This window comes from Lissotriton helveticus, chromosome 1_1 (assembly GCF_964261635.1).
Source record: "Lissotriton helveticus chromosome 1_1, aLisHel1.1, whole genome shotgun sequence".
NCBI classification, from domain to species: Eukaryota; Metazoa; Chordata; class Amphibia; order Caudata; family Salamandridae; genus Lissotriton; species Lissotriton helveticus.
The window spans coordinates 1,033,820,247-1,033,848,069 of NC_136057.1; the positions used below are offsets into that span (position 1 = coordinate 1,033,820,247).

Here is a 27,823-nt window from a genome sequence, read left to right on the forward strand (position 1 = left end):
CATGAAGAGGTGGCCCATTGTGGGTGTTTCCTTTTTTTTTTTTTTGCCAGGGCTGTTTTTTCGTCAGTCTGTGCCAGCTCCCCACCCGCTCGCAGTCTCCTCCCTGTGCTCCCACGGGGGCGGCTCTGACAACGCTTGTATTGTATTTGTGTTTGAGGGGAACTTTCTTCTACAATGATCACGAGCACCGCGCTGTTAATTAAACATATTCAGCACGGTGCTCGTCATGAGTTCCGAGCACCACGCTGTTAATTATACATATTCAGCGCGCTGCGCTGTTAATTGTTTCTTTGTTTTCTCCACCCCCTACGCCTGGCTGAAAAAGCTCCTTGTTTGTTAATTTTATCCCCCGCGCCTTGCGCTTTCACTGTGCCCTGCACTCACTGCTGGTTTACATGCCACCGGGAGCACCAGAGAAGAGCCCCGCCACAGACCCGGTGAGTGGAGGGCCCCGTGCTACCTTGGGAAGAGGGGGAGGCGTCGGGGCACATTGCCGGTGCCGCCCACAGTTGTTTTAGAGCCCAGAGAGGCTCAGGAGGCATTCGTTTCTTAATTTCATCCCCCGCGCCATGCGCTTTCACTGTGCGCTGCACTCACTGCTGGTTTACATGCCACCGTGTTTATCACATTTCTGGACACTTTCTCATGAAGAAATGTCACGACGCCGTTGGGACTCCGTCCCCGCCTCTGCAGCACACATGGCGCTGCGTCTCCTCCGGTTGCACTCATTGCTCCAGCAATTACCCCAGACCCGCCTTCACCACTTTGACTCTGGCAGGGGAAAAGGTGTGTGTTTATTTATTTAAATTGTGTTTGTGTTTTCAGCGTGGTTGCAAACTAACAAGGATCAGCTGAAAACACCAGCACTTGCAACTTGTGCTTTCAGCCGATCCTCGCCATTCTCCCTAGCCCCTCGCTCCCAACTGTTCTCAGAGGAGCATGCTTGTCTTGCCTTCTGATTGTGCTGGTTCCCGCCCCCCCTCCCGCTGTCCGTGTCTCCGTTCCTGCCCCCCCTCCCGCTGTCCGTGCCTCCTTTTGTCAGTCCGGTATATATTTTTTTCTTCTCCTTCTTTCAGGGGAGGCGGGTGCGTGTCTGACGGGGAAGCCGAGCCGAGGCTGGCAGAGAGGGGAGGGGAGAGGGGGGGGGAGCTCCTGTGCCCCTGGGTCCAGCCCTGCCAGCGTGCCCCCGCCTCCCCAGCTCTCGCCCTGCCGCTCCCTGCAGACACTGCATGGCACGTCAGCTGGGTAGTGCCAATGCCCGTGAAAATGAAGTGATGGCCCTCCCATCATTGGACAAAGCGACCATCTGCTGCTCCCTGCACAGGTTACATAGGATCTATGACATAATATCGACAGACAGAATATCGACATAGAAAAATATCGACACACAAATATCGACATCAAGAATATCGGAGTTATATCTTCATAATGGTAAGTACAAAAATATCGAAAATATATTATCGTAGTACAAAAATATCGGAATCAAAAATATTGTTTTTTAAAATGTATTAATAATAATGTAAAAATAATTTAAAAATACATATCATTTTACAAATATTAAATAAAAACATTAAAACATTTTAAAAATTATAACTAATACATATAAATTTAAAATTAATTAAAAACTCTACATATAAATTAATATATATACTTACTCCACATATTGCAAAAGTAGGAAAAGCGTTGGATAGCGTAGGGGTAAAAATTACTATTCCCACTCCAGAGGGTGCAACAGTAGGGAAAGCGTTGGATAGCATAGGGGTTTAAATTACTATTCCCACTCCAGAGGGTGCAACAGTAGGGAAAGCGTTGGATAGCGTAGGGGTTTAAATTACTATTCCCACTCCAGAGGGTGCAACAGTAGGGGAAGCGTTGGATAGCGTAGGGGTTTAAATTACTATTCCCACTCCAGAGGGTGCAACAGTAGGGAAAGCGTTGGATAGCATGGGGGTAAAAATTACTTCCCACACTACTCCCCCTTTAACACACAACACACTACACATACAAAAAATACACAATTAATATAAATTTCAATTAATCAATTAATAACAATTAATATTATTAAATTGATGTAATTATAAATGAACTAATTAACACATATTAATTACCAAATAATTAACAATAAATAAATTCATCTCACCCAGGCACACTTAAACACCTCCTATTTGATTGCCCACGAGTTATTACCTTTTGGAAATCAGTTTGGAAATACTGTATGCGCATTTTTCGTTTTTCTGAACCGTTTTCATCGGTGCATATTTTTCTAGGTTCTATATCTGATGTTTTGGACTTACATTCTTATAATGCAAAATTGTTTGACTTATTCATTGCAACTGCTTACAAAGTAATCTTGTCTTGCTGGAAGGATAACTCTAAATTGTCTGTGCAGACTTGGTGGAATTTTGTGTGTGATGAGCATAGAATATATGTTTTTCGAAGCGCCGCTGTCGAGTGAAACGAACAGATCGCTTCGACTGCTCGCCACCATTTGGTGTCCCATCATCGCTTCGAATAACACGAGCAGACGCCAAAAGAGAGATTTCTGGGCTCCTGTGCTGGCCGCCACCTTCACGGTTGGCTCCATCTCAGTCGTGCCCCTCTAAATACCAGGGGATCGCTTTTGACCATCTTTTGCAGAAAACACGTCATTCCATGAAGAAATACGATACATGAGAGACGCCTGATTGCACTGCGACCTCCATTCGAGCTACTCCTACTCGAGCGACATTGCAACTATTTACGAGTGACATCTTTTGTCACTTCCAGTTTTGGCTTTCGTCCAGTCCGTGTCCTGAGGAGAACCCATACTAACGTGGTGGTTCGAAACGCGTTGACCCTGAGCCTTGGAAAAATAATAAGGGTGCCACTAGGGCTGTTTAAATCCACACTGTGTGTTCCCTAGTCGTGCAACCCCTTAATTAGTTTTCTGATCCTTGGCTCAAGTAAGACAGGCAGGCAGTTCTCTGCAACCCGAGGCCCGCTTGTCTTTTGTACCCAATAGAAAGGACTGGTTCCTAATGAGAATGTATCGTTAGGTATACCACTGTGTATTGTTTTGTGTTGCCTGCATCAATTGACACATATTTCCTTCGAGCACTTGTACAGTTTATTATTGCACATTATTGCACATCTGTTGTTGTTTTTATGTAATTTTGTTTCACTGTTTGATGACTGTCTATCTGATGACATATTTTAAAGTGATGAATGTTTTTCTAAAAATTCAAAAACTAAAATAAAATAGACAACCCTCCAGTACATTTTGACTGACAAAAAATGAAAAAATAAAATCTGCCTGGCATTTCTGTTTGTTCAGCATATTTGAGTGGTCCAAGCCAGTACAGACACAGGCCCCTAACCCTCTTTTTTTGACTTAAGCTCCATTCCAGCATTTGGATTGTTAAATAGTAGCTGTATTCTCCAGAAATTAAATGAAAGTAAATCCTGACACAAGTTCGGCTTTCATTAAGTTTCATAAGAATATCATAGGTTTAGGTACGTGGGGCATGGCCGACTGCAGCAAGACGGTGGATGCAATCTAGACTAGCTCCTCGTCTCAACCCACTATCCAATGTCATCTATCTGCTATATGGCGTTGTGCTGCCCATAAAATCTGGTCCGTAGGGAGTGGTGTGCCTGGGAGCAACAGAGGTTGTTTTTGAGGCCCTGAAGACTGTCACGATCCCTTGTTTTTTCCCCTTGACTGCAGAGAAGCTGCATGGCGAAATGTGTGCAGGCCTGGCTGAAGAGGTCCGTGGACCCAGATAAAGCCTATTCATTCGTAGGGGGCTGTGGTGGGCTCTCCCTGTTTGGCCCTCTCTTCCCTGTACCAGGTGGCAATGGACAGAATGCAGGATTTTTTACATGGAGAGACTGCGGAGGCGCGAGGTGGCTGAGGACGGGCCACTGGAGCAGCCACCGTGGGAGCAGCGCCACCCGACATCGGAGTCGGAGCGGGAAAGGAGCTCCTAATACCTTGCACCCAAGCAGCGAAGTCAGTGGGGATTCCTGACTGTGATCCTTTCTGTCAAACCCTGGCTGACTCAGCGTGGCAGTGAGGACGTGCTATGCCACTGCCGGTGGGGGCTGTGCACCTGGTCTCTGTATCCTGATGCCAGGCATATCTACTGGACTGGAGGCCCCTGACTGGAGCAGTGTCGATGAGTGGGGAATCACAACCCATTGAGTGTGGAGCCTGTGTTTGGGCTGACTCTCTCCCCCTCAATGCGCTGCTGGGGGTCCCCCTCGAGGGCTGTCTCACACTCAAGAGTGGTGGCTCTGATTACTCAACCTAGGCTGCCCAGTAACAGCGCTCACCGTCACTGGGTGCAGATGGACGGAGTGGCACTGGGCGCTGTGGCCTATGGCAGCCTGGGAGATGTGCAATGTGAGTTCCTAGCCTCTGACCTGAGGGGGATAGGGGGCTTGGACTGCTGGTGCATCTCTCCCTGTCACTGAACACCTGCCCAAGGTAAGAGGAGAGGCAGGTCCAGCTACCGTTCCCCCCAACTACGCCCTTCTTCGTCGAAGTAACATCACAACGCTACACTGCCCTTGGCCTTTCTGCCACTGATTGCATAAGGCCCATGGTGCACATAGTCACGTGACAGCTGCGGTTTGGGATTGCTTGTGGCCCTCTCATTAACTTCTGCCCCTTGTTCTGGCAAAAGGTGTAGTGGGTTCTTATTCTGCTGGGCCCTATCTGACCTTATTCTGCTTGCCATCTGTGCACTGACCCAAGACAAGCGCTGGAGGAGAAACTGTCCCTGGGCAGTGCCTGCTAGTCTCCTTGTCTGCACTCTGAAGGTGCAATTCCTCTGGCACAGCACCCTTATCCTGGGGCTATACACTTGAACTGCCATTGGGAAAGAGCAGGCAGCCCACAGTATTCCCTAAGTGGGGGTGGTTTCACTGGGCTTCCTTCCCCTCCATATTACCTGTAACGCTACAATTTACTGAAGTGCTCCCCCGCGAGAGTGGAACATGGGGAGACGAGAAAGCGACGGACCCATTATCTGGGATGCCAGGGACCGCGATCCCTGGGGCTGAGTGGACATGGTTGAGATGAGACTCCTCCGCCTGAGCAGTTTGATACAATTATAACAACCAAAGTAGAAACCAGGCAAGATCTGCACATCAGAGTCAACACTGTGGCATTTGAGGTGAACTTACTCTGGGAGGACCACAAAAAGCTGTCAGGAAGGGTCACTCAGATGAAGTGCATACTCGACGAACTGCGACCTACTGTCACGGACCTTGAAGGCCATGTCTGATCTTTAGGGCAGAGGACTCCGAGTGACGATACGGCTGCAAGGATCTCCGGATTGTTGGATTCCATGGTGGAGTGGAGGGCCGCAACCTGGTGTCCTTTGAACAATGGCTTGCGCATGTAATAGCTCCAGGGACACTATCTGCTTATTATCAGGTGGAGCAAGCACACAGGGTTCTGGAGCATAAGCTGCAGCTTGATTAGTGATTCACTTGAAAAGAGCATTGAACACTGCAGACTGGACTTACATTTTTGTAAAGCTCTCGCGATTCGACATCCAGACCGCCTGCTAGGCCTCATCTGCCTATTTTATTCAGCCCCACTGCCAGAATAAAAATAAGTGGGCTAATCTCAGCCCTGATAGCGATCAGCTGGGGCACCCGCCAGGGATGCCCATTATCACTGCTCCTCTTTGCGTTATCAATGGAATAATTTGCCCACCAACAACGGTGTGATGGAGAGGGGTGAGGCATTCTCTTAGGGAATGAATTGCATGCTGTCTCCCTATACGCAGAGGATGTCCTCATTTATATTTGAGATATCAGACAGGGGCTCGGAAGTATAGAGACAGCCCATGACGAATTCCAAGCGCCTTCGGGACTTGGTGTGAATTGGGCGAAAACCTGCCTGTTCCCCCTGAGCCCCCAATGCCCACCGAACTACCTAAAGGAATGACCCCACCTTGTGCGATGGAAGGCACATACATTCTGTTATCTTGGGATTCATGTTTACCATGATACCCAGGACTTAATTGACGGGAACCTTAAGCAGGCCATCACATCCCTCCGACCACAACTGACATTCTAGAGCACACTTCCACCTGTGGTGCATGGCTGGGTTTCACTGTCCAACATGGATATGCTCCCATGTCTCCTTTATTACTTTCATAACCTACAGGTACACATTCCTAGAGCGACATTCTGTTCTCTCCATGGTATGTTAGGTACCTTTATTTGGAATAAGGGAAGGCAGCGAGCGGCCCTGCAGAAACTCCAGTTGCCGATACACTCCGCAAGACTTATTGCATCATATTAGACAACAATGGGAGCTTGACATGAGTTGCACACTGTCACAGAAGGAGTGGGACAAGATTCTTCAATACCCGTGTAAACTTTCTCGCAATCTGAAATTTCAATATATACACAAGAACATTTTGCGCAGAGCATATCCCATACCTGCACACTCTGTGAACCGGTAATATGATGTAGATTATAACCACCTACTGTAATTGATGTAAAATTGTCTGCATTGATTAAAATAAAAAACCAATAAAAATGGTTAAAGAATAAATATAGGTTTAGGGACTGCACCTCAAGGTGTATCAGTTGGAGTCAAGAATCTCTGGTGGTGTGGGCAGCCACTTGACCTTCAGCATCCACATCTGTCAATGGTGACATTAGTAGCCATTGGCTACTGGTCAGTTTAGGCAGGATTGCTGCTTCAACCAACATTATCCATGGGACCGAAAAGCTGGTACAATAAATAAAATGGTTCATAAATCTGGGCATCTTCTCCAATTAGCAGAAAAATACTCACGCCAAGGGCATGAAGACTGACTTTGTTCTAATTCCTCTAGGGTTGACCCAAGGTGAACTTAGGTGTCCTAAAAACACTTTGTATGTCGGGGATAATGGAGGCTCACTCTTCTTGATGATAAAGGTGACTTAGCACTCTCAACCCAGAGGATGTTCTTGTTGTCTTCTATGCAGTAGTATTGGGATGAAGTCATGGACTCATGACAGTCTCAGTCCCATTGAGATGCCCTCATGGAGGTCCTTCCACGATACTCCTCCAGGCAGATGCAAACCAGCTCCTCAACGTCCCTCATTCCTCAGGTCCAAATACTAAGGAAACTACACAGGCTATCCCAGATGTAGACCCAGTCTAGAGGGTGTATGGAAACAACTCCAATGTTCCATTCCTGGTCCTTTTGTCCTCTGTGCAGGCCTCCTCAGTGGGAAGACAAAGGGACTGAATTAAGTAGAGGCTGAAGAGTGATGAAGGTAGGATGAGTGTGCCACATTCAAAAGATTGGGGCTCGCCCATTCCTCAAGCAGCATTTGGTTGTTGTTGTTGGACAGATTTGACATGCTTATGAACTCTGAGTCCACAGTCAGAGTGGTTCTAACTAGTGAAATGTGAGGTGTTGTTGCCTTAATTTAGAGCCCCACATCTCTCCTGTTGTAAAGGAAGGTGTGAAAAAAACACAAGAAAGGGAGGGGTTGGTTGAGATTCACACAGGCAAGGGAAATATAACCTGTACAAAAGTAATGGGCTGAATACTTTCCATATTTTCCAGTTACAACATGCATCGGGGAGAGGTTTCGAAAATAGAGGCTGGGTGTGTGAGATGGATATCACCAGATTGTAACAAAAATACCGCCATTTTGTGCAATAAAACCCAGCTGGGGTTTCTGTAAAGCCCACCATTTACTAATCCATCTATAGAGAAATTGCAGACTACACAGACACACATATACACCACGCCACACCAACATATATGAGGACCGCTCATTGACTGCAACTGCAATGGAGTGTGTATTTACTCTTCTCACTCCACCTGCACATTGATACTGAGGTAGGTTATATAGAGGCCCAAAGAAAATATAACTGCACTTTTATATTTTATGATACACTTGCTCAAAAGTACCTAAACACACTAAAGGGGCCGGTCCCTGAAGCGTGCTGGTCCTCACAGAGATGCTGTTTATTTGGCTTATGACAGGGTCTACCAACAATGTGAGGACTAGTATCACAGTGTGTGTTAAAGACAGACAAGTGCACACTCTTTCTCTCCCTCACACTTTTTCACTCTCACTCTCACACTCAGTGTCATTATGAATGGTGCTTTACTATTGAGAGCCATTAGGAAGTCTCTGGCTGAGAATGGGCTTAGCCCTGTCACTCACCAACACACAAGCCCCACACTAATGTCACCCAAAAACATGTAGCACCTCCTGTGGGGTTGCCTCATTGTTGGGCTCACTAGAAGTAGAGCAGGGCACCGCAACATTCCATTGACAAGTAGGGGACTTTTATCCCCAAAAAAAGTACTGCCTGTGTTTGAAAAAGTCAGAGTCACAGCTACAGTCTCCATGGTCACTACGTGTGATCCATACAACATGGACCTTAGGAAGAGTGCAATATTTCTCAAAAATTAGAATAATGTAAAAACTAAAAAGGTGAAAAAAGTGGGAAATGTTTATAGTGAAGAATAAAAGGTTTAGCTTAAGGGACAGGATGGGATTTGGCATAGTCTAAGTTCTGATTATGAATAGAGAAAGGAATAGTCCTCAGACTGTGGTTAGCGCAAATGTTAGAGAGTAGGCAAGGGTTAGGGTTTGGGTTTGAGGGCTGGTTTAGGTTAGGTTCAGGAAGTGTAAAGTAGAGGGTATCAGAAAGGGTTGAGATTAGGGTTACCAATGGAGGAAGGCGTAGGAATAAGGGTTGGCACAGGGCCTGTGAATGCCTTTAAGCTATGGATAGCATAATGGCTAGTTTGTGACTTAGGGTAAAGAGAAGGCCATGATTAGGTTTACAGTGGTCTGACTTAAGGGTTAGATTTAGCAGTTTAGGGGAACATCGTGGGCACAATCATTGCTTTTTTACTAATTGAATTACTCTATTTTTTCAGTTTCTGCATTTACTTGAAAGCATGCACTTGCTCATTTAAAGTATCTCACATTAGGTTTCTCACAAAAAGATGTATCAATTTTGTTTTTTCGACCTTACAACCCACATTCCACCCTCCAGAATCAATTTACAATGGTGCCTACTGTGAGCAATGATACTGTAGTAAATGAAGTCTGCTTTGATGCAGTCTGTAGGGTACGGAGAATTCGAGGGCTGTGCTGGTGGTATCCCATGTAATTCAGTGGAGTCTGAGAAAGGTGTGATTGTGTCTTTGGATCCCGGCATCCTCTAGGCAGTCTTAAACCTGTGTGGTTGTTTCCACATCACACATAATGCATTCAGGAAGTCTGGTGCCCCATACCCTCTGCGCTTTTACATGGTCATACAGCTTCAGATGCCACTCCTTGGGAAATAATGTGTAATCATGACTATTTATTTACTCAGCTACCTCAGAAAGATGTGTGGTACTGTCTATAGAATCTATTTTGCTTGTATTTTCGCATGCACTGAATTCTTGATTTCATTTTTGTTTAGGATGGCCAGGTGCAGTGTGTGACCAAAACATGTGCACCCAGCAGCTGTGAACATCCCATCATCCCACGGGGTAAATGCTGCCCAGAGTGTGCTGGCTGTGTCTACAATGGTCATCGGCTGAGGAATGGGCAGAGTTATCAAGAAGATCAGTGCACCAAGTGCACCTGCAGGGTGAGGAGATGTGGTAGCTCATGCAGTGTGTTTAAGGAACAATTGGTATCATGTGGCTTCTGAGTCTGCAGATCGAAGCTGAGATTGGATTACAGTCTTTAGAGGAGCAGACATACTCTAGTTAGAGGAATTAGGAATGCATACTGATCTTGATGGGGGCAAAACATTGCCCTGTACTGCTAGGAGATTAGGCAGAGAGAGAGCAGCATAAGCGATGCGCTTTTCATTTTATTTTGACTAGTCTTGGGATTTAATAATAAAGAGGAGATTTCCATGCTTTCACAGGCCAGTGACGAGAATTGAAATTGGTAGAAAAGGAGAAGCTACAGGCCTTGATCCTTCAAGGTGAGGGGCTGCAGATAGATGAGGAAAACACATTTTCTGTATAGTTAGAGTTCAATATTTAAAGGGTAAGTTTTCATCTCCCAACCTAAGGTCTTGAGATTGAAAAAGAAGGGGAGCAGACCTCCATCTCCCAGTGACAAATAGTTGGATTTGATGAGGGAAAGAGGAATTGGCCCTCCCAAGCCTGACACAGTGAGATGAAATGGCACTGGATGTGGAGAGTTGTCGCCTTCTGCGATGTGCACTAGACTCAGTGAGAATAGTTATATACCCATGACAACACTTAGAAGTATACCTCCACTGGGACTGGGGTAAGAAGGTGACAGGGCTACACCTCTCATGTAGTTTGCAGGAATATCTGGTAGGGTTGTGGGCATGCATGAAGATTTGGAACTGAACCACTCTCACTCTCGTCTCAATTGCTTCTGTGACCTCTCCTTGCATTAGATCTCTCCATCTTATTTGCATTCTGATCCGTTATACTGGGCTATATTTCATATTTGATCTCATTCTCCCAGTTTCTTTGCTATTCACATGCTCTCTCTCATTCCCCACTTCCTGTCTTCCTGTGTGAGTATTTTAATCCTGTTTCTTCTATTTTGTATTTCTTCTATGCCATTACCATGCATACATTCTTCTTAGTTTCCTCTCACCTCTCTTTTTTCTCAATTCCCCATTTTCTGTCTCTTGAGCTCTCTCTCTCACACTCCCTCACTTGTTTAGTGGTTGAGTGTATCTTGTGGTTTAAAGACTCATAGCCCAAACGCTCCTGTCTTTCTTTTAGAGTGGGACTGTTCTTTGCGAAAGAGCTGGCTGCCCTGAACTCAGTTGCTTGGATCAATACACCCCACCTGGAGAGTGCTGTCCAATTTGCCGGCCAGGTAATATTGTGAAAACCCATACCTACCCCAAGGAGCCATTTAAGGCACTAGGGTGGGTCACTATTTTGATGGCAGAAATTGGGAAGGATCCTGGCTGACCTGAGCACAGTTCATAAATCTTTAGAATACACTGACATTTTTGACATTCATGTCTTAATTTATTTAGATAAAAGATATAAACTGAAATCTCCTGATTTATAGCAGTTTTTATAGGTTACACATTTAAACCTTGCATATACATTATCCATACATTATATAGGTAAAACACATGGCATTGCTAATTGAAAGGACCTAGTAACCCAAATGTACCGCAGTGAAGCCAGGATAAAGATTTTGGGTGATGAATGTGTCACATGCCTCAGTAAAAGCATTTATTAATACAGTCTAAGACAGCATTTAATATTTCAATGTGGCTCCTCAGCCATTCCCACCCTTGTTAAGTACCAGGGCCATTGGAATTATGTGATTCTGCGTCTGCATCTTTTTCTCCGCATTTGCCACATAATCCATCATTTGATGCATAATCTGCAGATTTTAACAAAACAATGTTTCTAGCTCAAACGGATCAAATGGACCAAAAGTTGCTAAAAACAGTGCAATATGGTTAAACGGTCATCTTTCGGTTGCCTATTTCTGTATTTAGTTGTTAAACTGGCACTAATGAGGTGAAATCTGTGCCCAGATAGTGTTATAATGTGCAAAATGTATAAAAAATTAAGTAATACTATAAAAAAGGGCTCCATTATGCCGTATAATTTGCCTTTTCTTTCTGCATAATTTGTTCAACCCTGCCACATAATTTGGTGTTCCCCTGCTGCATAATTCCAGTGGCCCCATTTAGTACTCACTGAAAGAAGACTCATCTCAGAGTTGGTATTTGGTTGCTTTTAACATCTCTTTTTCTCCATCCCTCCTCTCCTAGGCTGTGAGTATGAAGGTGAGCACTATCAAGATGGAGACTATTTCCTGGCAAGAACCAACCCGTGCACTAACTGTTCCTGCCTGGTGAGTGCCTGGGGCAATCTGTGATAGCCAACAAAACAGTTTGGCTCAGAAGTAGAGGCCTTCTAGAAATGAGTGCAGTGAAATGTGCACTGGCTGCAATGCCACAAACCTAACACCAAGGCTCAGATCTAGAGTTGACATTATGTTCGGCACCCTCACGGCCTACCCTCTGCTAAATTTAGAGATCACTGCTTATCCATTGGGGAGCTCTGTACCTTGACGGTTTGTTTTTGAAAAATAAAAACTAATGATCCCTACAACCAGGGAGTTTTCTCCCTGGGTGTGGGGGATTATTATTTGTTTTATTTTGTCCCTCTCCTCCAAATTTTACCTCATGGTGACAGACAGAAAGAAAAGGATATCACTCCATCCACCCTAAATTGGGCTGGCAATGTAATGCCTTCCTCCCATGACCCCTATTCTATCAGGCTGTCAGAGGAAGCTTTCTGTCGGCAGAGCCAAGGGGGATTCTATCGATGGTCCTCGTTACCCAATCAGGGCATGTGGACCATCATTTTGGCAGACAGGGTACCGGGTCCACCAAACTATAAATTACCCCCTAAGTCTACTTGGGCAATGGTGTCAGGGAATGGCCATGCTGCATAGCTTAACTTAACACCAATGTTTATATACGATGGAACGCTAAAGAAATATTGAAGGTCGACTATAATTACCCCATTGTTCAAATTAAATCAAGCCAAATGAACCAGGAAAGCAAATGCTCCACCAATCAAGTTTCACCAGGATTATTAGTCATTATCATCAGAGAAGTTAGAGAAGTAGCGATCTGAACAGACTATAGCCTCATGCCTGACACTCAGCTGAATTGTAAGCATCAGCTACAAGCTTTTTAATTGCAGCAGTTTCAGTATGGGCAGGGTGATCATGGCTGCAGGCACCAGATTTACTTATTGTTTTCATCATTAGCTACTCAACTTTGGGAGAGAAAACTCTGCTTGCCAGTTGGCGTTTTTAGACAGGGTAGATGTTTCGCTGTTTGTCTTTTTTAGTGAAGAACTGGAAATGGCCTATATTCTCTAAGACTAATACGGCCAATTTTTCAAAGAGGTTTGCGGCATCAGCTTGTCCCAGTATGATAAGCGTCCATGTTTGTTTTCATCAAATAGCAGATTGAATACTTCAGCAGTGATATATGGTTAGTGTTACATCTAAAGGACCATATTTCGGGGCAGCCATAGGTACACATGGCTTGTGCTTTTTTGGACATGGTAAAAATGTCTCTAATGGCAATACACCTCTCTGAACAATTCACTGTATAAATGTTTTTGGATTGACATCACAGTTCCTATGAAGTTAGATTCCCCTCCTCGACTTTAATGCTCACTGAAGGCAACTGCAATAATGAAATATATTATTAGGAGTGAAATCAAACTCTCAAAGTAAAACAAGCAGTCAATTAACAATATAGAGTAGCCTAATGTTTAGGCCACAAACACTTTAAAATGCATGTTGGTGACTAAGGTCCTTAGGGTGACTTTGTGAAACATGCCTCTTTGCTATGTTTCGGTGTGCTGTTTCACCAAGAGCAAGAAACTCCTCCAATCCACTTGAGTTTTTACCATGTGACTAGATTTGAGACATTATAGCTCAGTTCTAATATAAGGGGGCACCCAAAGTGTACCAATGTTATGAAAGTGTCCACTGCCCTCTCAGACTGATAATGGTTGCAGCGAGTTTTGTTGTCAGGAACACAGGCCTTTTTTACCTGCAGCCCTTGGAGGGCACAGCCTATTAACTGCACCATGGCACGTTGAGTTAAGTCTCCCAAAAGCAGGGTATTTTGCCCTTCTCATGTCAGGGCATGTATAAAGGGTGTGTCTGTGTGCGAGCTTGGGAGTGTGTGTGTGGACTATATCCTTTTTTGTAAATACTATGAACCGTTGAAACAAAAATATTATTGGCAACTCTTAATCTGTATGCATTTTGTCAGTATAAACCCGCATTCTGTTTTTTGCGGATGCTGTGGTTTGTTTTTTGGTGGAGTGTTTTTAAAAACGCTGTATGCTTGCGTAAGTCAATTAATTTCTAATATTTCCGATTGTAATCAACATCTTAATATGTGGCCATACTTTCTTTTCTAACTGATATATTGTTTTTATCTGTTCTTTTGTGATTGCAAAATCTGGCGCATAAAGTTATGTGATTGATTGATTGAAACAGACACATCAGTTTATAAGTATTTTTAAGATCTTGGGGGCACATGCATCATTGACAATTGCATTCGCAAAAGGTGCGAATTCGCAAAATTCGCCCTTTTGCAAATACAATTTCTTCATTTGGGATGCATCATGATTTTTGTACTTTTCACAATTTAAGAAATCGCAAAATTGCCATTACTTAAATTGCGATTGCAGTTAAGGAATCTCAAATTGAGATTCCTTAAATGCAATGCAGCAAACTTAAAAAATTAGCGATTTCGCTAATAGGGGTAGCAAATTACCATGAAGTTGACCTTCATGGTAATTTGCGAAAACTTTGAAAAATGCACTAAAGTGCATTTTTCAAAGTTCCATTTTACACACACACATGCCCATGGGGCATGTGTGTGTGCAAAATGTACTTATAGGCAGATTTCAGGGGTGCAACAGGGTGTCCTTTTGACACCCTGGCACCGTTGAAATTGGATTCTCAATTTGCGATTCTCTAATTGAGAATCGCAAATTGAGAATGTCTTCCAATTCATTCCTATAGGCCTCTAGGCCCATAAGAATGAATGGGGAGGTATTCCTTAATTGCGATTTGCAATTTGCGAGTCGCAATTAAGGGATTTAAAGAAATCGCTATTTTTTTAGCGATTTCTTCATGCATAGCCTTTTGCAATTCCTTATTAGCGAATCCTTATTTTTTGCTAATAAGGAATCGCAAATGGCATTGTTGATGCATGTGGGCCCTAGTGTTAAAGGAGACGTGGTAAAATGATATTTCTATTTTTTTATCCATTTATCATAGCCCACTTGTCTCAAGTCCACCTCTGAGCAGTGTGGTGTCATTTTTTGGCACCACTCGGCATGCTTTTTGTTTTAGCACAGCAAACTGTAAGACAGTTAAATATAAGGACTGACCCTGAAAGTGTGAGATGACGTTATAATCCTGGGCACTCTTTGTATTTTCATGTCATTAATATCGGAGAAGTAATTACCTAAGAAATTAAATTGCGTGACTTTTCAAGAATAACGTCTATTTAGATGCTTTTGCTAATTTCTAACGAGCTAGCAATTTGAAATTTGGTTGCAGATTTCTTCATCAAATTTGACTTACTACCAGCATCAGACCTTAATGTTGCTATTATTCTATTGTTTTTGTACTTTTTTCCTTCTGCTGGAAGGTGGCCCCATGCACTTACACCCTTTCAGTAGAGTTCTTCTTTATGTTTCTTCTGAGCCTTCTCAATATGCGTCACTTCACGATAAGGAGGCCCCATGCACTTACACCCTTTCAGTAGAGTTCTTCTTTATGTTTCTTCTGAGCCTTCTCAATATGCGTCACTTCACGATAAGGAACCCCACTTTCTATATACTCATTTTCGTTATATATATTTTAGAATCATATATTTTCTCCTCCCTCTGCTCTTGAAATCAGATTTAACAGATCGATTTATATCATGGCAGTATATATACTCTGTCGAAACAGGGATGGAGTATACATACCGCCAAGATAAAGGTCCGGCTAGTAAATTTAAAAGAGGGCGGATCTTAGGTTTAATCAACGCAGAGACTGCTCTAACTCCTGCATGGTTAAACCCCTCCGATGGCCCTGTGGAGTAAGGGCCATCAGAGGCAGACCCCTACTTACGCCCACCTAATTTAGCTGAGCGGAATTAGAGGTCAGTTTTTACTTTCCGTCACTGCAGGAAATCCCTGGCTGTAAGGGACAGTTAAAACTGCTCAATGCTCCCCTCGCGATGGGAGAGAACTCCCATGGTGGGAGTAGCATTATTTTAAATTCTATAAAAGAAAATCCCGCTTCAGGATTTTCTATTTGAAAATAAAAAAGTAAACAGTTTGGGACAGGGCTCTGTCATTTTGACGGAGCCCTGCACCATACTGCAAACAGCATTGACAGAAGCCGCCGTGATGGCGATTCCTACCAGTGCTTTAGAAATTATCACCAACTTAGCAGTCATTTCTAAATTAGGTGGGCAGCACCTCTGTCAGGGTGACTAAATAATTAACTTAATCTCCCTGAAGGAGAAACAGGCCCTACGTCTTGATCTCCTTCGCTTTATGATATTTTCAGTGAAGAACCAACTTCATTTTGGTAGTACTTTGTAGAGTCTTTGGGCCTGATTTAGAGTTTAGCGGTGAGATACTTCATCAGAAAGGGACGATATCCCATCCGCCAAATTGCTAGTACATTATATCTTATGGCACTTTTAATTTGGCGGATGGGATCTCTGTCATGTTTGTAAAGGAGTATCCCATTCGCCAACCTCTAAATTAGCTCCTTGGTTGTGTTGCTCCAAGAGAATAGATCATGAATCAGTTTTATTTCTCTTTCTATCACATGCCTGAGAATTCAATGACTGGAGAAATATTTACTGTAAACCTCAGCATCATGAATGTGGAACAAGTGCTAAAGAAACTGCTTCCCTATAGGCTGGTCACACTTCACAAGACCACTCAGTCCAAGCCTGTTTTGGGGCATAAAGTTGAAGCAGAGTTGTCATAATTACAGCAGCAGTACTATGAGTGTGCATTCTTCTGTCTGACTTTCCCTGTCATGTTTGGCTGCTGGCTCAGAAAGAATATATACGGCTAGTCCATGACTGGTGGTGGGCTTTAGTTCTGCTTGTGCTGTGCCTGGTCAATGTATTGTTTCTGGTGGTTCACAAGAGAGCTGAATAATTTAGTAGTAGTATATGTATGAGACTTCAAACATATGTTGATCACTATTTAGTTTCCAATTGGTGATGAAAGTTTTCTGTCTAATTAATTAATTGCCTTCCCCATTACTCTTACTTTGCTGACAGTCTGAAATTAAATCTTCTGAAATCTCTTCTTTCTGGTGCAGAATAACCTAGTGCGATGCACCCCTGTCCACTGCCAACCCAGTAGATGTGTCAAGCCCATCCATAGACCCGGACATTGCTGCTCCACATGTCCAGGTAAGTGTGTCACTGGGAATCCCTTGAAGCTTTGGAGGGTGCCAGTGAAGTACCCAACATAGCCTCAAAGCCCATGTTAAGAGATCCACTGAGGGTGACTGGAGCCACAGCAAGTGCTCCTTGAGCAAGTGATAGGATGGTAGAGGACCACTTAAGGAGGTTAGCCTCACTGAATATGTTCTAGTATGAAACACAGGTAGAAATCCAGTCAGTTGCATGCCGAGAGCCCTCTGAGCAAGTGGTAAAAGGTTATCCACACCCCAAGCACTGCCTGTCACACACTTGAACTCTGAGCATCTAGCATAGAGATCAGAGAATCATCAAGAGTGGGCAGGAACTCAAGTGGATTTTGAGCTTGTGACACATGGGAAGAGATCTACTAGGGGCAGCTGGAGTCACATAAGTGCTCGAACAGTTTGACAACAGAGTAGAGCCCCTTTAAAGACACACAGAGCCACCAATGTACACTCTGATTCTGGTATGTTGGAGCACAAATGCCGTAAAGGACAAATAGAATCTCACTGAGAGTATCCTGCCCAAGGGACATGAAGACAAATGTCGACTGAGAAAAGTCAAGGTCACACCAAGGTTGCTCAGTACACAAGGGTAGAGATGAGTGAGGATACATCACTTCAGGCTAGACGCCTACTGTGGCATAGCTATATTAGTCTGTTCTCTCCCCCATGACAACAGTGATTGAAATTTCCCACTGCCCTTTGGTGCTCTCTGCAGTACCAGTGACTCCTGAAGCACCTCAGCTAGTGCTGCAAGATTCCCCCTAGGTACCACTCCTTCACCCACCCCAGAATGGAAGGCAGGGCGAGGAAGATGGAGCATGTTGTTTTTAAATTTTGCCATATTTTGGTAGAGAGACCAATCTAATGAGAAGCACATCCTATGTATCGCTATCATGAAAAACTCATTGTATGTTCTTTACTTTCTTCTGTCTCATTTCAGCATGTGAACTGGATGGCCGTCACCTAGAGCATGGTCATACTGCCATCACCGTAGACGGCTGTCAGCGATGCATCTGCCAGGTAATCAGATATAGATCTGAATTTAGGGGTATCCTGACCACTGCCTTTTTAAAATGCTTGAGTCTGCCAGACCTTCTTGTCAAATAACACATAGGAAACCATGTCCATGATGCCATTCCTAAAACAAAAACTACAATCTACAGTTTCAGAAGCTACCTTTACATTTCTCTTGTCCAAGATATTGCAACAGATTGTGGTTGTTCAAAAGGAAATCTGGACGTATTGTAGCAGGCTGGTGTGGTGTAATGCCAGTGAGACACAGGTGAATTGGTCACGTCATTCCATGCATCTGTCTCTCAGCTGATCTAAAGGCTTTTCACAAACGCTGACCTTTCTTTATTCTTCCATATTCTTTTATATGCTGGACCACCTCCACCAGGTACTGTGACTACCTGAGTTGTTGCTGCTGTTTATAAGTGGCATAAGATCCATTAAGTCAGATTTAAAATCCAATAAGTTATGGAGATCGAAGTTCCTCAGTTTAATTTCTTTATTTCAAAGTTGAAAAAATGAAACATCATACAGCCGACGCGTTTCGTCCCGAAAAGGGACTTCTTCAGGGCTTATCACAGCATAAGATCTTCAAAATCGTGATAAGAAGAGTGGATAAATGAAAGATCTTGCGAAGTTGAAACATTCCTATCAGTTGACAGGATTGTCTTATCAAGTTGATAACAGAAGATCCAAGGATGATCCAATAGAGATGCCCCTTTGACAAACCAAAACATAAAGGATCACTCGGTTCTAAAAAGGAAAAAAGTGTTGGCTGACAAAGGACGGTTTCCCTCACCCACCAGAGGAGGCATGCTTCATCATTGGGGAACCTCCTCGCACCATGAAGCCTAGTCATGGTGCGAGCTACAACCCCCTCACTGAGAGGGAGGAGCTTAGGGGTGTTTTGTATGTAGGAGGAGTTAGGAAGTAAAGTGCACCTTTCTCCTGTCCCACGGCATGCCAACAACATTTCCACCCGATATACTGAGACAGATTGGAGACGCGCCTGCACCTTGAGCACCTATGCCAAGGACAGTTGAGGCACTGTACCTGACGATTGCAGGCACCACTAGGGAATCCCCCATCCTGCTAGCCTTGGATTACTGGTTTTGTATCTAATTGATATACCATATTTTTGCACTTTCTTTTGTATATATCACTTTCACATCAATAGCTCAAACTGGATCCTGAAGAAAGCCACGACACTCACTAGGCTGTTGGCTGAAACATGTTGATTTTAGCATAGTACGACTGGGTCTAATGGTTCCCGTCACATCCTCTGATCTTTAATACTAGCACAGGGTAGCCTGAATAAAGACATGTGGTAAAACCTGTAGCTAGCTTTAATTCACTTAACCACTTGCACTGCATCCCTCACCGCATCTTGTAAGCTCGCATTGGGTTTTAGTAATAACCCCTCCTACATGCAAAACATCCCTGAGCTCCTCCCTCTCAGTGAGGGGGTTGTAGCCGGCACCATGACTAGGCTTCATTGTGTGAGGAGGTTCTCCAATGATGAAGCATGCCACCTCTAGTGGATGAGGGAAACCGTCCTTTAAAGGGATGCCTTCTTCGTTAGCCGACACTTTTTTCCTTTTAAGACCCTAGGGGTCCTTTGTGTCTTTTCTATTGTATTAGGGGAATTCTCCCTCGTTGGTCTATAACCCTCCTCTGGACCCTTTTTTGTGTTCCCTTTGACAAACCACCACAAGAGTGCAACTGATACAAAACAAGGCACCTTGCCTGAGATCCAGAACCAGTGTATATTAAGCCTGTTGCGGAAATACTGGACCATTTTCAGGACTACTCATTATGAGGCCTTGAGAAGCTTTCAAGCATCCTCCATACCCAGAGACACATCATTTAAGCATGTAGCAAACAGCATAATCTCAGTACCATTCGATCAAACAACAAGGCTCTAAAATTAGCTGAGGCCTTTCTTGAGGTGTTAGATCCAGTACTGTACATACAGAGAACATGCTAAAGACACATTTAGAGGTTCAAGAAAAGAAAGCCAATGCTGCCTTTCTTCCTTGAAAGACACAAACCTGTTACTTTACTACTGATAATGCATGACTGTTACTGCATTAATTCAGACTCCTTACTCAAACTTGCTGTCTAGTGGTTGGTCTGAACAACTATTAAAGATGTTTTTCCAAAAATCACTTGTCAGGTATTGAATCAAGGGCAGACAGTCTCCTTACTCTCATGCAATAAAGACAAGCTACAAGTAAAAAGTAGGACCCAGTGATTGTTTTACAGGTATGATATTAATCAATGGCCTGGTGCAACGCCAGAGACATACAGTAGGAAAAAACCTTCTTGCATGCTACCCTGCAATGGTCATTGAAATGAGTGCATCCCTTACAGGATGAGTTCGACATAGAGGGGTTGCAACTCATTGAAAAGTAAGGGTCTGCTTTAGAGTTTGGCAGATGGAGTATGTACCATCGCCATGGCAGAGTACTTTACTCCCACCTTGGTGATGGTACTCTGCCCAGCAAATTTAGAGATGTCCGCCAGCCCAGTGGACATCTCTTGAAGTTCCAGGAAAACACCATCACAGTGGTTCCTGTAAATGCATTGAAAGGTTGACGCACACTGTAAACATGACGGAGCCATATGTCAAACTTTCAGCATTTTTTTATTTTCAACAACAACATCCTAAAGCGGGATTTTCTTTTTGAAAGTTAAAAAAGCAATGCCCCTCTCACAATTGAAGTTTTCTCCCATGGAAGGAGGGGCATGGCGGTGACAGACTGAAAACTTGACATTTGTTTACCCACAGTAAATAGGCTAGGCAGACAAATGGCAAAACCTGTGACGGGCTGTTGGAGGTGTATGTTAGTGGCGAAGACGTAGTCTCTGCCGTCAACATAGTCAAGGTCTGCCGGACTCTAAGTACTGTAAGGAATATTTTCCACTTTCTTTCCTTTCCTCTAAGGATTTAGAAAACAATGACCTTCGTTCACTCTAAAATTAACTCTGCTGTAAGGTTCTCTCACCACCTTGCTTGTAAAAGAAAATGTTCTAAGTCCAGCCCCTTCCTTTTCTCCATTGGGGAATTGCATTGCAATCATGTCACACCAGCATTTCATATGACTGGGTGCACAGCACTTGCCACAGGTTCATGAGCGTTGCATTCACAGTTGGGCATTGCCAGGAGCATGAAAGCTGGGCCCTGCAACCTCTGTGTCATGGGGGGTATCCTTGAGCCTCCTCTCTTTCTGCCTAAGGCTTATGAATATCTGTGATATATGGAAATCTCAAACGCCCCCACCTCATTCTGTAAATGGACCCCATCAATTTGTCTAGAGTAATGTATATACACGACCCTTTGTTCCTGGCAAAAAACTTCTCTGGCTATGAAAAGGTCACTTTGGCCACCTCATTTAAAATAAATGTCCCAAAGTACAAGAAAGGCCGAACAGTGGATGAGCTTCCTTTGTCCAAACCACTGTTATGGACCATCCTTCTTTTGATTCTCAATTGATCAGTAACCATTTCCTGTTCCACTGTGCTTTGCATTTTCATTTTTAATGTCGAAGCAGGACACATCTGCCATTTCTTTTAAGAAGTTCCTATATCTCAGCTCTAAGTGGTCATGTAGGTGGCGACTCTTGTGATCTACAAAAAAATATAACATAATCTTTTTCTTTGTGTCCTTCATCCTCACATGTCTCCACTTCTCACTATGCATCCTATTATTTCCCATTGCCTCCCCTTTCATTGCACTTCTCAGTCTCCTATTCTTCTATGTTCTTGACAGGGAGGTGCTCTCGAATGCACACACATCCAGCTGTGCAGCCAGCAGTGTACGCATGGGGTAAAGCCTCGGCCTGGATCCTGCTGCCCAGACTGCTCTCTCTGTGACTACCATGGGCAGATTGTTCCCAATGGCATGTTCAAGTCTACCTCCAATGTATGTGAGGAAAACTGCTGGTGTCAGGTAAGTTTCTGGAAAGGGCTTCAGGGTGGAGGGATATTGGTAGGAGAAATATTAAGGTATATTCCGAAATGCTAAATAGTTCCAAAATTAATTAATTTCAACACTGGAAACTACTTTCTGGGCACCAGTAGTCACTGCCTCTTTGTTTCAGGTATAGAACCATGCCGTGCACTGTGGAAGAAGCAACAGCTGATTATGGAATCTATAGTGCTGGAGGAGATTTTATCGCTACCAAGTAGTCACTGATTAGCCTTCACACTCAACCACCGTACCCAGAGTGCTAGGGAACGTAGGCCCTGTTTAGTGTATTTAGTTAGGCAGAGCTTTAAGAACAAACCAATCAAAATGCCAGAGCCGAGAAAAGGGGCATTTACTAGACTTTTAGAGCAAGTGCAACCATGGCTCATAACAAGGAGCAATAGAAGAATTTCCAAAATCAGAAAAAAGGACCAGGAGTGTTTTCATTTCAAAGAAACATAGAACACCCAGACAGATTATAAACTTGAGGAAATTCAAAAGATGTGCCCTGAGGTTAAAGATAGCAATCCTACAGAGTGCCATACCATTGAAAAAGGAGAGTGGCTTCATGATGATGACTAACTTGCTTGATACATAAGAATTTCTTGCAATTTATACCAGATCAGAAACATTATTAATTCAAAATCTGCACATGCTGTATAAATTAACACCCATGGTGTTTACAAAATGTTTATAGTGGCTGGTCATGTCTGAAGAGGAATTTCCATGACTATCGAAATTGAATGAATGTCTCATGAAAGGAAATTTCTAGATATTAATAGTGGAATCTGCCACAGTGACCAATGCCTTTCTATATCATCTGCTGTTTTCAGCTGCCTACGTTTCCTGAGATAAAGGTGGGCTTATGGGACTAGATTCCCAAAACAGTCTTCAATATTGTTTACGCCAGCCGGGATTTCTGACAGCTGGCCCTGATTGACTCAGGGCATCGATGTAAGTGCAGAAAAGCATGGGTCTCGTCACTGCACTAGACAGAATTTTCGCATGAGAAAAGTTATCTACTATAGGTTTATGTTTACTATACTCTAAGTACTTTTTAAAAAAATGTGTTTATTTTTTAGAGGAATTTTGTCTGTGGAGATACCTTTTCTCTTAAACCGAGATTATATAAGGAGGTGCCATGATGCGTCCCGCCTTAAAAAAACCTTTGTAGGCGTACCATTCCATGTGGGTTCATGGAATATATGGGCATTCCAAATATTTTCTATCCCTACTAGCAAAACAAAATAATCTACCCTTTTCTGGTCCCCAAGCATCTGAAAAAGCCCATCTGGATAGGGTTACTTGTTTGTGATTTCCAAACTTTAATCCTTATTCTGGCAATCAGAATTTCTGTTTTGAAATGTGTGAGCCCTTATTTTTTTACACCAATTGAGGACAAATATGAGCATAAACATTTCATGAATAGGGCTTACGAGGGCTATTAAGGGAATCCTGACATTTTAAAAGAGAATTCCTCACTGTGGGATATCTCATCCTGTCTGTTAAATGTTGATATTGCTTTTGATGATGGCCTCATGGATTCATCTTGTATTGGACACCTGGGTACATGTTAAAGCAATGCAGCAGTGGTTGAATAGGAATATGGAAACAGCACACCAGATTATCCAGTATTATGGGTATCTTTCATAGATTCACATGCCTGAATCATTCCCCGTCATCGGGGTGGGAGTCCCCGGTATATAAAATAGTAATGTCCTAAAGACATATATATATATATGTATATATAATAATAGGCCAGAGGCCTCACATTAGTAACCTATCTGAGTCATTTTGTAAAAAGGACCAAACTTTGGCCAGGAGCCAATCAGCTACTACCACCCTCTAGAACCTTCCTGGAAGGCGCCCTAGTCCCTCCGATTTTCTACCGCAAGTCGTGCTAAGGGAGTCTCCACTGAGCTCTGCTCAGGTTTATGGTTTTTCTGGATCTTATCCATATTTTTCTATATATATTTACTCTTGTGAAGGAGAGCTAGAGTCTACTATGTCTACCACTGCTAAGAAAGGGCTCTTCAGACCTTGTGCCTCGTGTAAGAAGCTGAGACTGCATGTAGATGACAAACATGAAGACTGCCTCTACTGTCTCTACCCTGACCATTCCGCCAAGGACTGCAAGGTCTGCCGCACTTTCTCTGTCAAGACTCCTAAAAGACAGAGAGGGACGCCTGCTTCTATGGCTTCAGAGACTGAAGGACAAGGATCAAATAGTCTCTTCAGGTGAGAGCGAGTGTTCCTTTAGGAGCTCACACTCCTCTTCTAAAAGGCCGAGACAGACATCTCCAGGTCCGTCTACTTTGCCTCCTCAAAAGAAGATGCCTAAGTCTTCAGAGGGTCGACCGAAGACCATGGCAGTGAAGATTTCTCCTCAGGAAACCAGCTTCAAAAAGCCTGTGCTAGTGTCTTCTGCCATGCCTGTGACAGCGTCGACAGTCACCATCTCTATGTCGACAGCTTCTGCCTTCACCACCTTGACGACATCTACTTCAACTTCGTCGTCGCCTGGTAGGTCTATAACATCTATAATTCCTGTTAAAAGGTCGTCGACGACGTCGCCGTCGTCGACAGCTCCTTCGTCGCCGAAGCCGAAGCCAGCGTCGTCGACGAAAGTACCTTCGACGTCGACGAAAGTACCTTCGACGTCGACGACAACCTCGTCGACGTCGACACCAGCGTCGACGAAGCCGTTGACACCAGCGTCGACGAAGCCGTCGACAACAAGACCGTCGACGAAGCCGTCGACGACAGTACCGTCGACGAAGACGTCAACACTGCCGTCGACGAAGAAACTACCGTCGATGACGATACCGTCTACGACATCGTCGTCGGTACAAACGACAGAGAAGTCTGCGGTGGCCGTCAGTTTCTCACCGCCGACGACCACCCCGTCGACGGAAGGATCTCCCAAGCTGAAGTGTATCTATACACACTTCAGGATGTCATCGCATACGCTGATGCCAGAAGCGACGTCTCCTAGCAGAGTCCAGCCACTGCCGCCGACTAATTTACTGGAGACTGAGGACTATGAAGATGGCGCTATGTTCCCAACAGCAACAAGCCCATCACAGCTGCTCGTTAAAGTACAGGAGAGTTCGGACAACGAAGACATGGATCAGGAAGAAATCCCATATCAAGAAGAATACCATTCGCCTCCTCCTTCACAGCCTATGGTGTGCCTCCCGGCTTCAATTGTCACGGACCTCCAATTCCTTATAGCGGATTACAAACAGAGGTTCCCACCTACTCCGACACCTCCAGTGGTGCCACCTCAAGCTGTGTCATCAGCTCCTCCTCCTCGCCATAGACCACCTCCACTGGTGATTACCCCAGATCCTGTGTCTCTGCCTCCGCAACAATCTTCGGACGACGAGGAGGCAGTGGAAGAAGACGAGGAGGGTCAACAGGAAGAGGGAGAAATACAGGATGACGAGTGGAACGAATACGTCATCTCACATCCAGCTTCCCCTGACCAGGCTCAGGCGGACTCCCCCCCAGAAGACATCGGGGGGGTTTCACAATATTATAGAACGAGCAGCAGCAAGGTTCAAGATAGAAATGACCACACAACCTCAGGACTGCTTCTTATACGACTTTAAAGAGCCATTCAAGAAGACGGTCCGGTCTATCCCGATTATCGACCATATCTGGGACCAGGGAGTAAAGATAATGCAAAACCCCTCATCTCTCCTTCCCGTGCCGGCCAGACTTGATAAAAAATACAAGGCCCCGGACAAGACACCGGCATGCCTAACAGGCCATACTAAACCGGACTCCGTGATAACACAGGCCGCGCAGCGGAAATCCAACAATCCGGCCGCCGCACTGACTGCGCCTCCGGACAAAGAAGGCCGTAAACTTGATAACATCGGGAAGAGGTTCTCGTCGATGTCGGCCATTAACGTCAGAGCGGCAAACTTGCTTGCGCTCTTGGGCCGCTACAATCGCCAGATGTGGGCAGATGTAGCCCCATACCTAGGCTCACTGTCAGAGGAGCAGAAAGACGAGGTCAAGAAAATCCTCCTTGAAGGAGAGCGGTCCGCCTCGGAGATTATTGACGTGGCGATGGATATCGCTTCAACAGGATTTCGCCAGCTGGCGGGGGCGGCTGTCCTTAGGCACCAAGGCTGGCTGAAAGCTACATCTTTCCGGCCGGAAGTCCAAGCCAAGGTACTGGACATGCCGTTCGACGGCGAGCTTCTCTTCGGAAAGCATATCGACGAGATGCTCCAGGGTATCAAGAAAGATACCGAGACCGCAAGATCCCTTGGTACAAGAATACTTCCTTTCGGGGCTCCAGAGGAAGAGGCCAGCAAACAAGTGGTGGATACCAGGGGTACAAATCCTCCTATGGCTCGTCCCAGCAATACAAACCTCAATACCAACAGAGGCAGCAACAAGGCCAGTCTTCTTACAATAAGTCCTCCTTTCGAGGGAGAGGAGGAAAGAAAGAACCCCCCAGAAGACAGTGACTTCTTTCTCAAACAGGCCTCCGTTTCTTCTCCATGTTACGTAGTTGGAGGAAAAATTTCCAACTTCCTCCACAATTGGCAAAAAATAACTACGGATCGTTGGGTTTTCCAACTGGTTCGATTCGGGCATACTTTGGAGTTTGTGGACACTCCTCCTTCGAACCCTCCATGTCCCATGCCACACAGGAATCTTCATCTTCTTCAAGCGGAACTCTCACTAATGCTTCAAAAGGGAGCCTTGGAAAGAGTTCCCAGAGGTCAGAGGAGGAAAGGATTCTACTCAAGGTTCTTGGTGATACGAAAAAAGGAGAAGAAATGGAGACCTATACTGGATCTACGGAACCTGAACACATACCTCAAAAAGCAATCGTTCCGTATGGTATCCATTCAAGAGGTGTTACAACTGCTCAATTCCAGGGATTTCATGGTGTCCTTAGACCTCCAGGACGCCTATTTCCATATACTCATCCACAAAAGTCACCGCCAGTTCTTAAGGTTCACAGTGTCGGGCTGACATTATCAGTTCAGAGTGTTGCCATTCGGCCTAAAGTCGGCGCCACGCATTTTTACAAAATGCCTATCCCCAGTGGCAGCCTACCTTCGCCAGCAGCATCACCAAGTATTCCCCTACCTGGACGACTGGCTCATCAAGTCTCCCACTCTAGAAGACGTGAACAGGTCTTCGAACGCCTGTCTTCAGCTATTCGAGAGTCTAGGACTTACACTCAATCAGGAAAAGTCAGTACTGCAGCCCTCTCAACGCCTCATTTTCCTGGGAGCAATTCTGGACACACATCAAGAAAAGGCTTTTCCATCACAGGAACGTCAGGCCAAACTGAGGTCGGTGGCAACACACATTCAACTCAAAAAGTCCATCAAAGTGCGACTTTTCAAGTCACTGCTAGGAATGATGTCCTCCAACATCCTCCTAATCCCACACTGCCGCCTCCGTATGCGTCCCTTACAGGAGGCGTTATCAGCTCAGTGGGTTCAAAGTACGGGATCCTTCGACGATCGACTCAGGATCACCCCGTTAATGGTGAAGGCCCTGAACTGGTGGCTTCAAATAAAAAACCTGAACCAAGGCCTTCCATTCCTCCTTCCAATCTCCACACACGTGATAACAACAGATGCATCATTGGAAGGGTGGGGTGCGTTCCTACAGGAACTTCAAATGTATGGCCAGTGGTCGCCAGCCGAGAAGGTGCTCCACATCAATCTGTTAGAGCTAAGGGCAGTGTACCTGGCTCTTCGAGCTTTCCTGCCCAGAATCAGGAACTCCCCGGTGCTTGTGAGGACGGACAACACCACCACAATGCACTATTTAAACAAGCAAGGGGGAACCCGATCCATGACGTTGTCTCAAGAATCGCAGCGA

At 44.6% G+C, this 27,823-nt stretch overlaps 1 protein-coding gene across 1 annotated transcript in view; it reads left to right on the plus strand.

The window, feature by feature from the left end:
- Positions 1-27,823, plus strand: part of KCP (kielin cysteine rich BMP regulator) — a 622,724-nt gene that overhangs the window by 239,892 nt on the left and 355,009 nt on the right. Inside the window, exons 13-18 of the mRNA XM_078677796.1 lie at positions 9,434-9,604; positions 10,734-10,830; positions 11,753-11,835; positions 16,867-16,960; positions 17,918-17,997; positions 21,761-21,940. Of these exons, the coding sequence (XP_078533922.1) occupies positions 9,434-9,604; positions 10,734-10,830; positions 11,753-11,835; positions 16,867-16,960; positions 17,918-17,997; positions 21,761-21,940 (705 nt within the window). The remainder of the gene's footprint in view (positions 1-9,433; positions 9,605-10,733; positions 10,831-11,752; positions 11,836-16,866; positions 16,961-17,917; positions 17,998-21,760; positions 21,941-27,823) is intronic.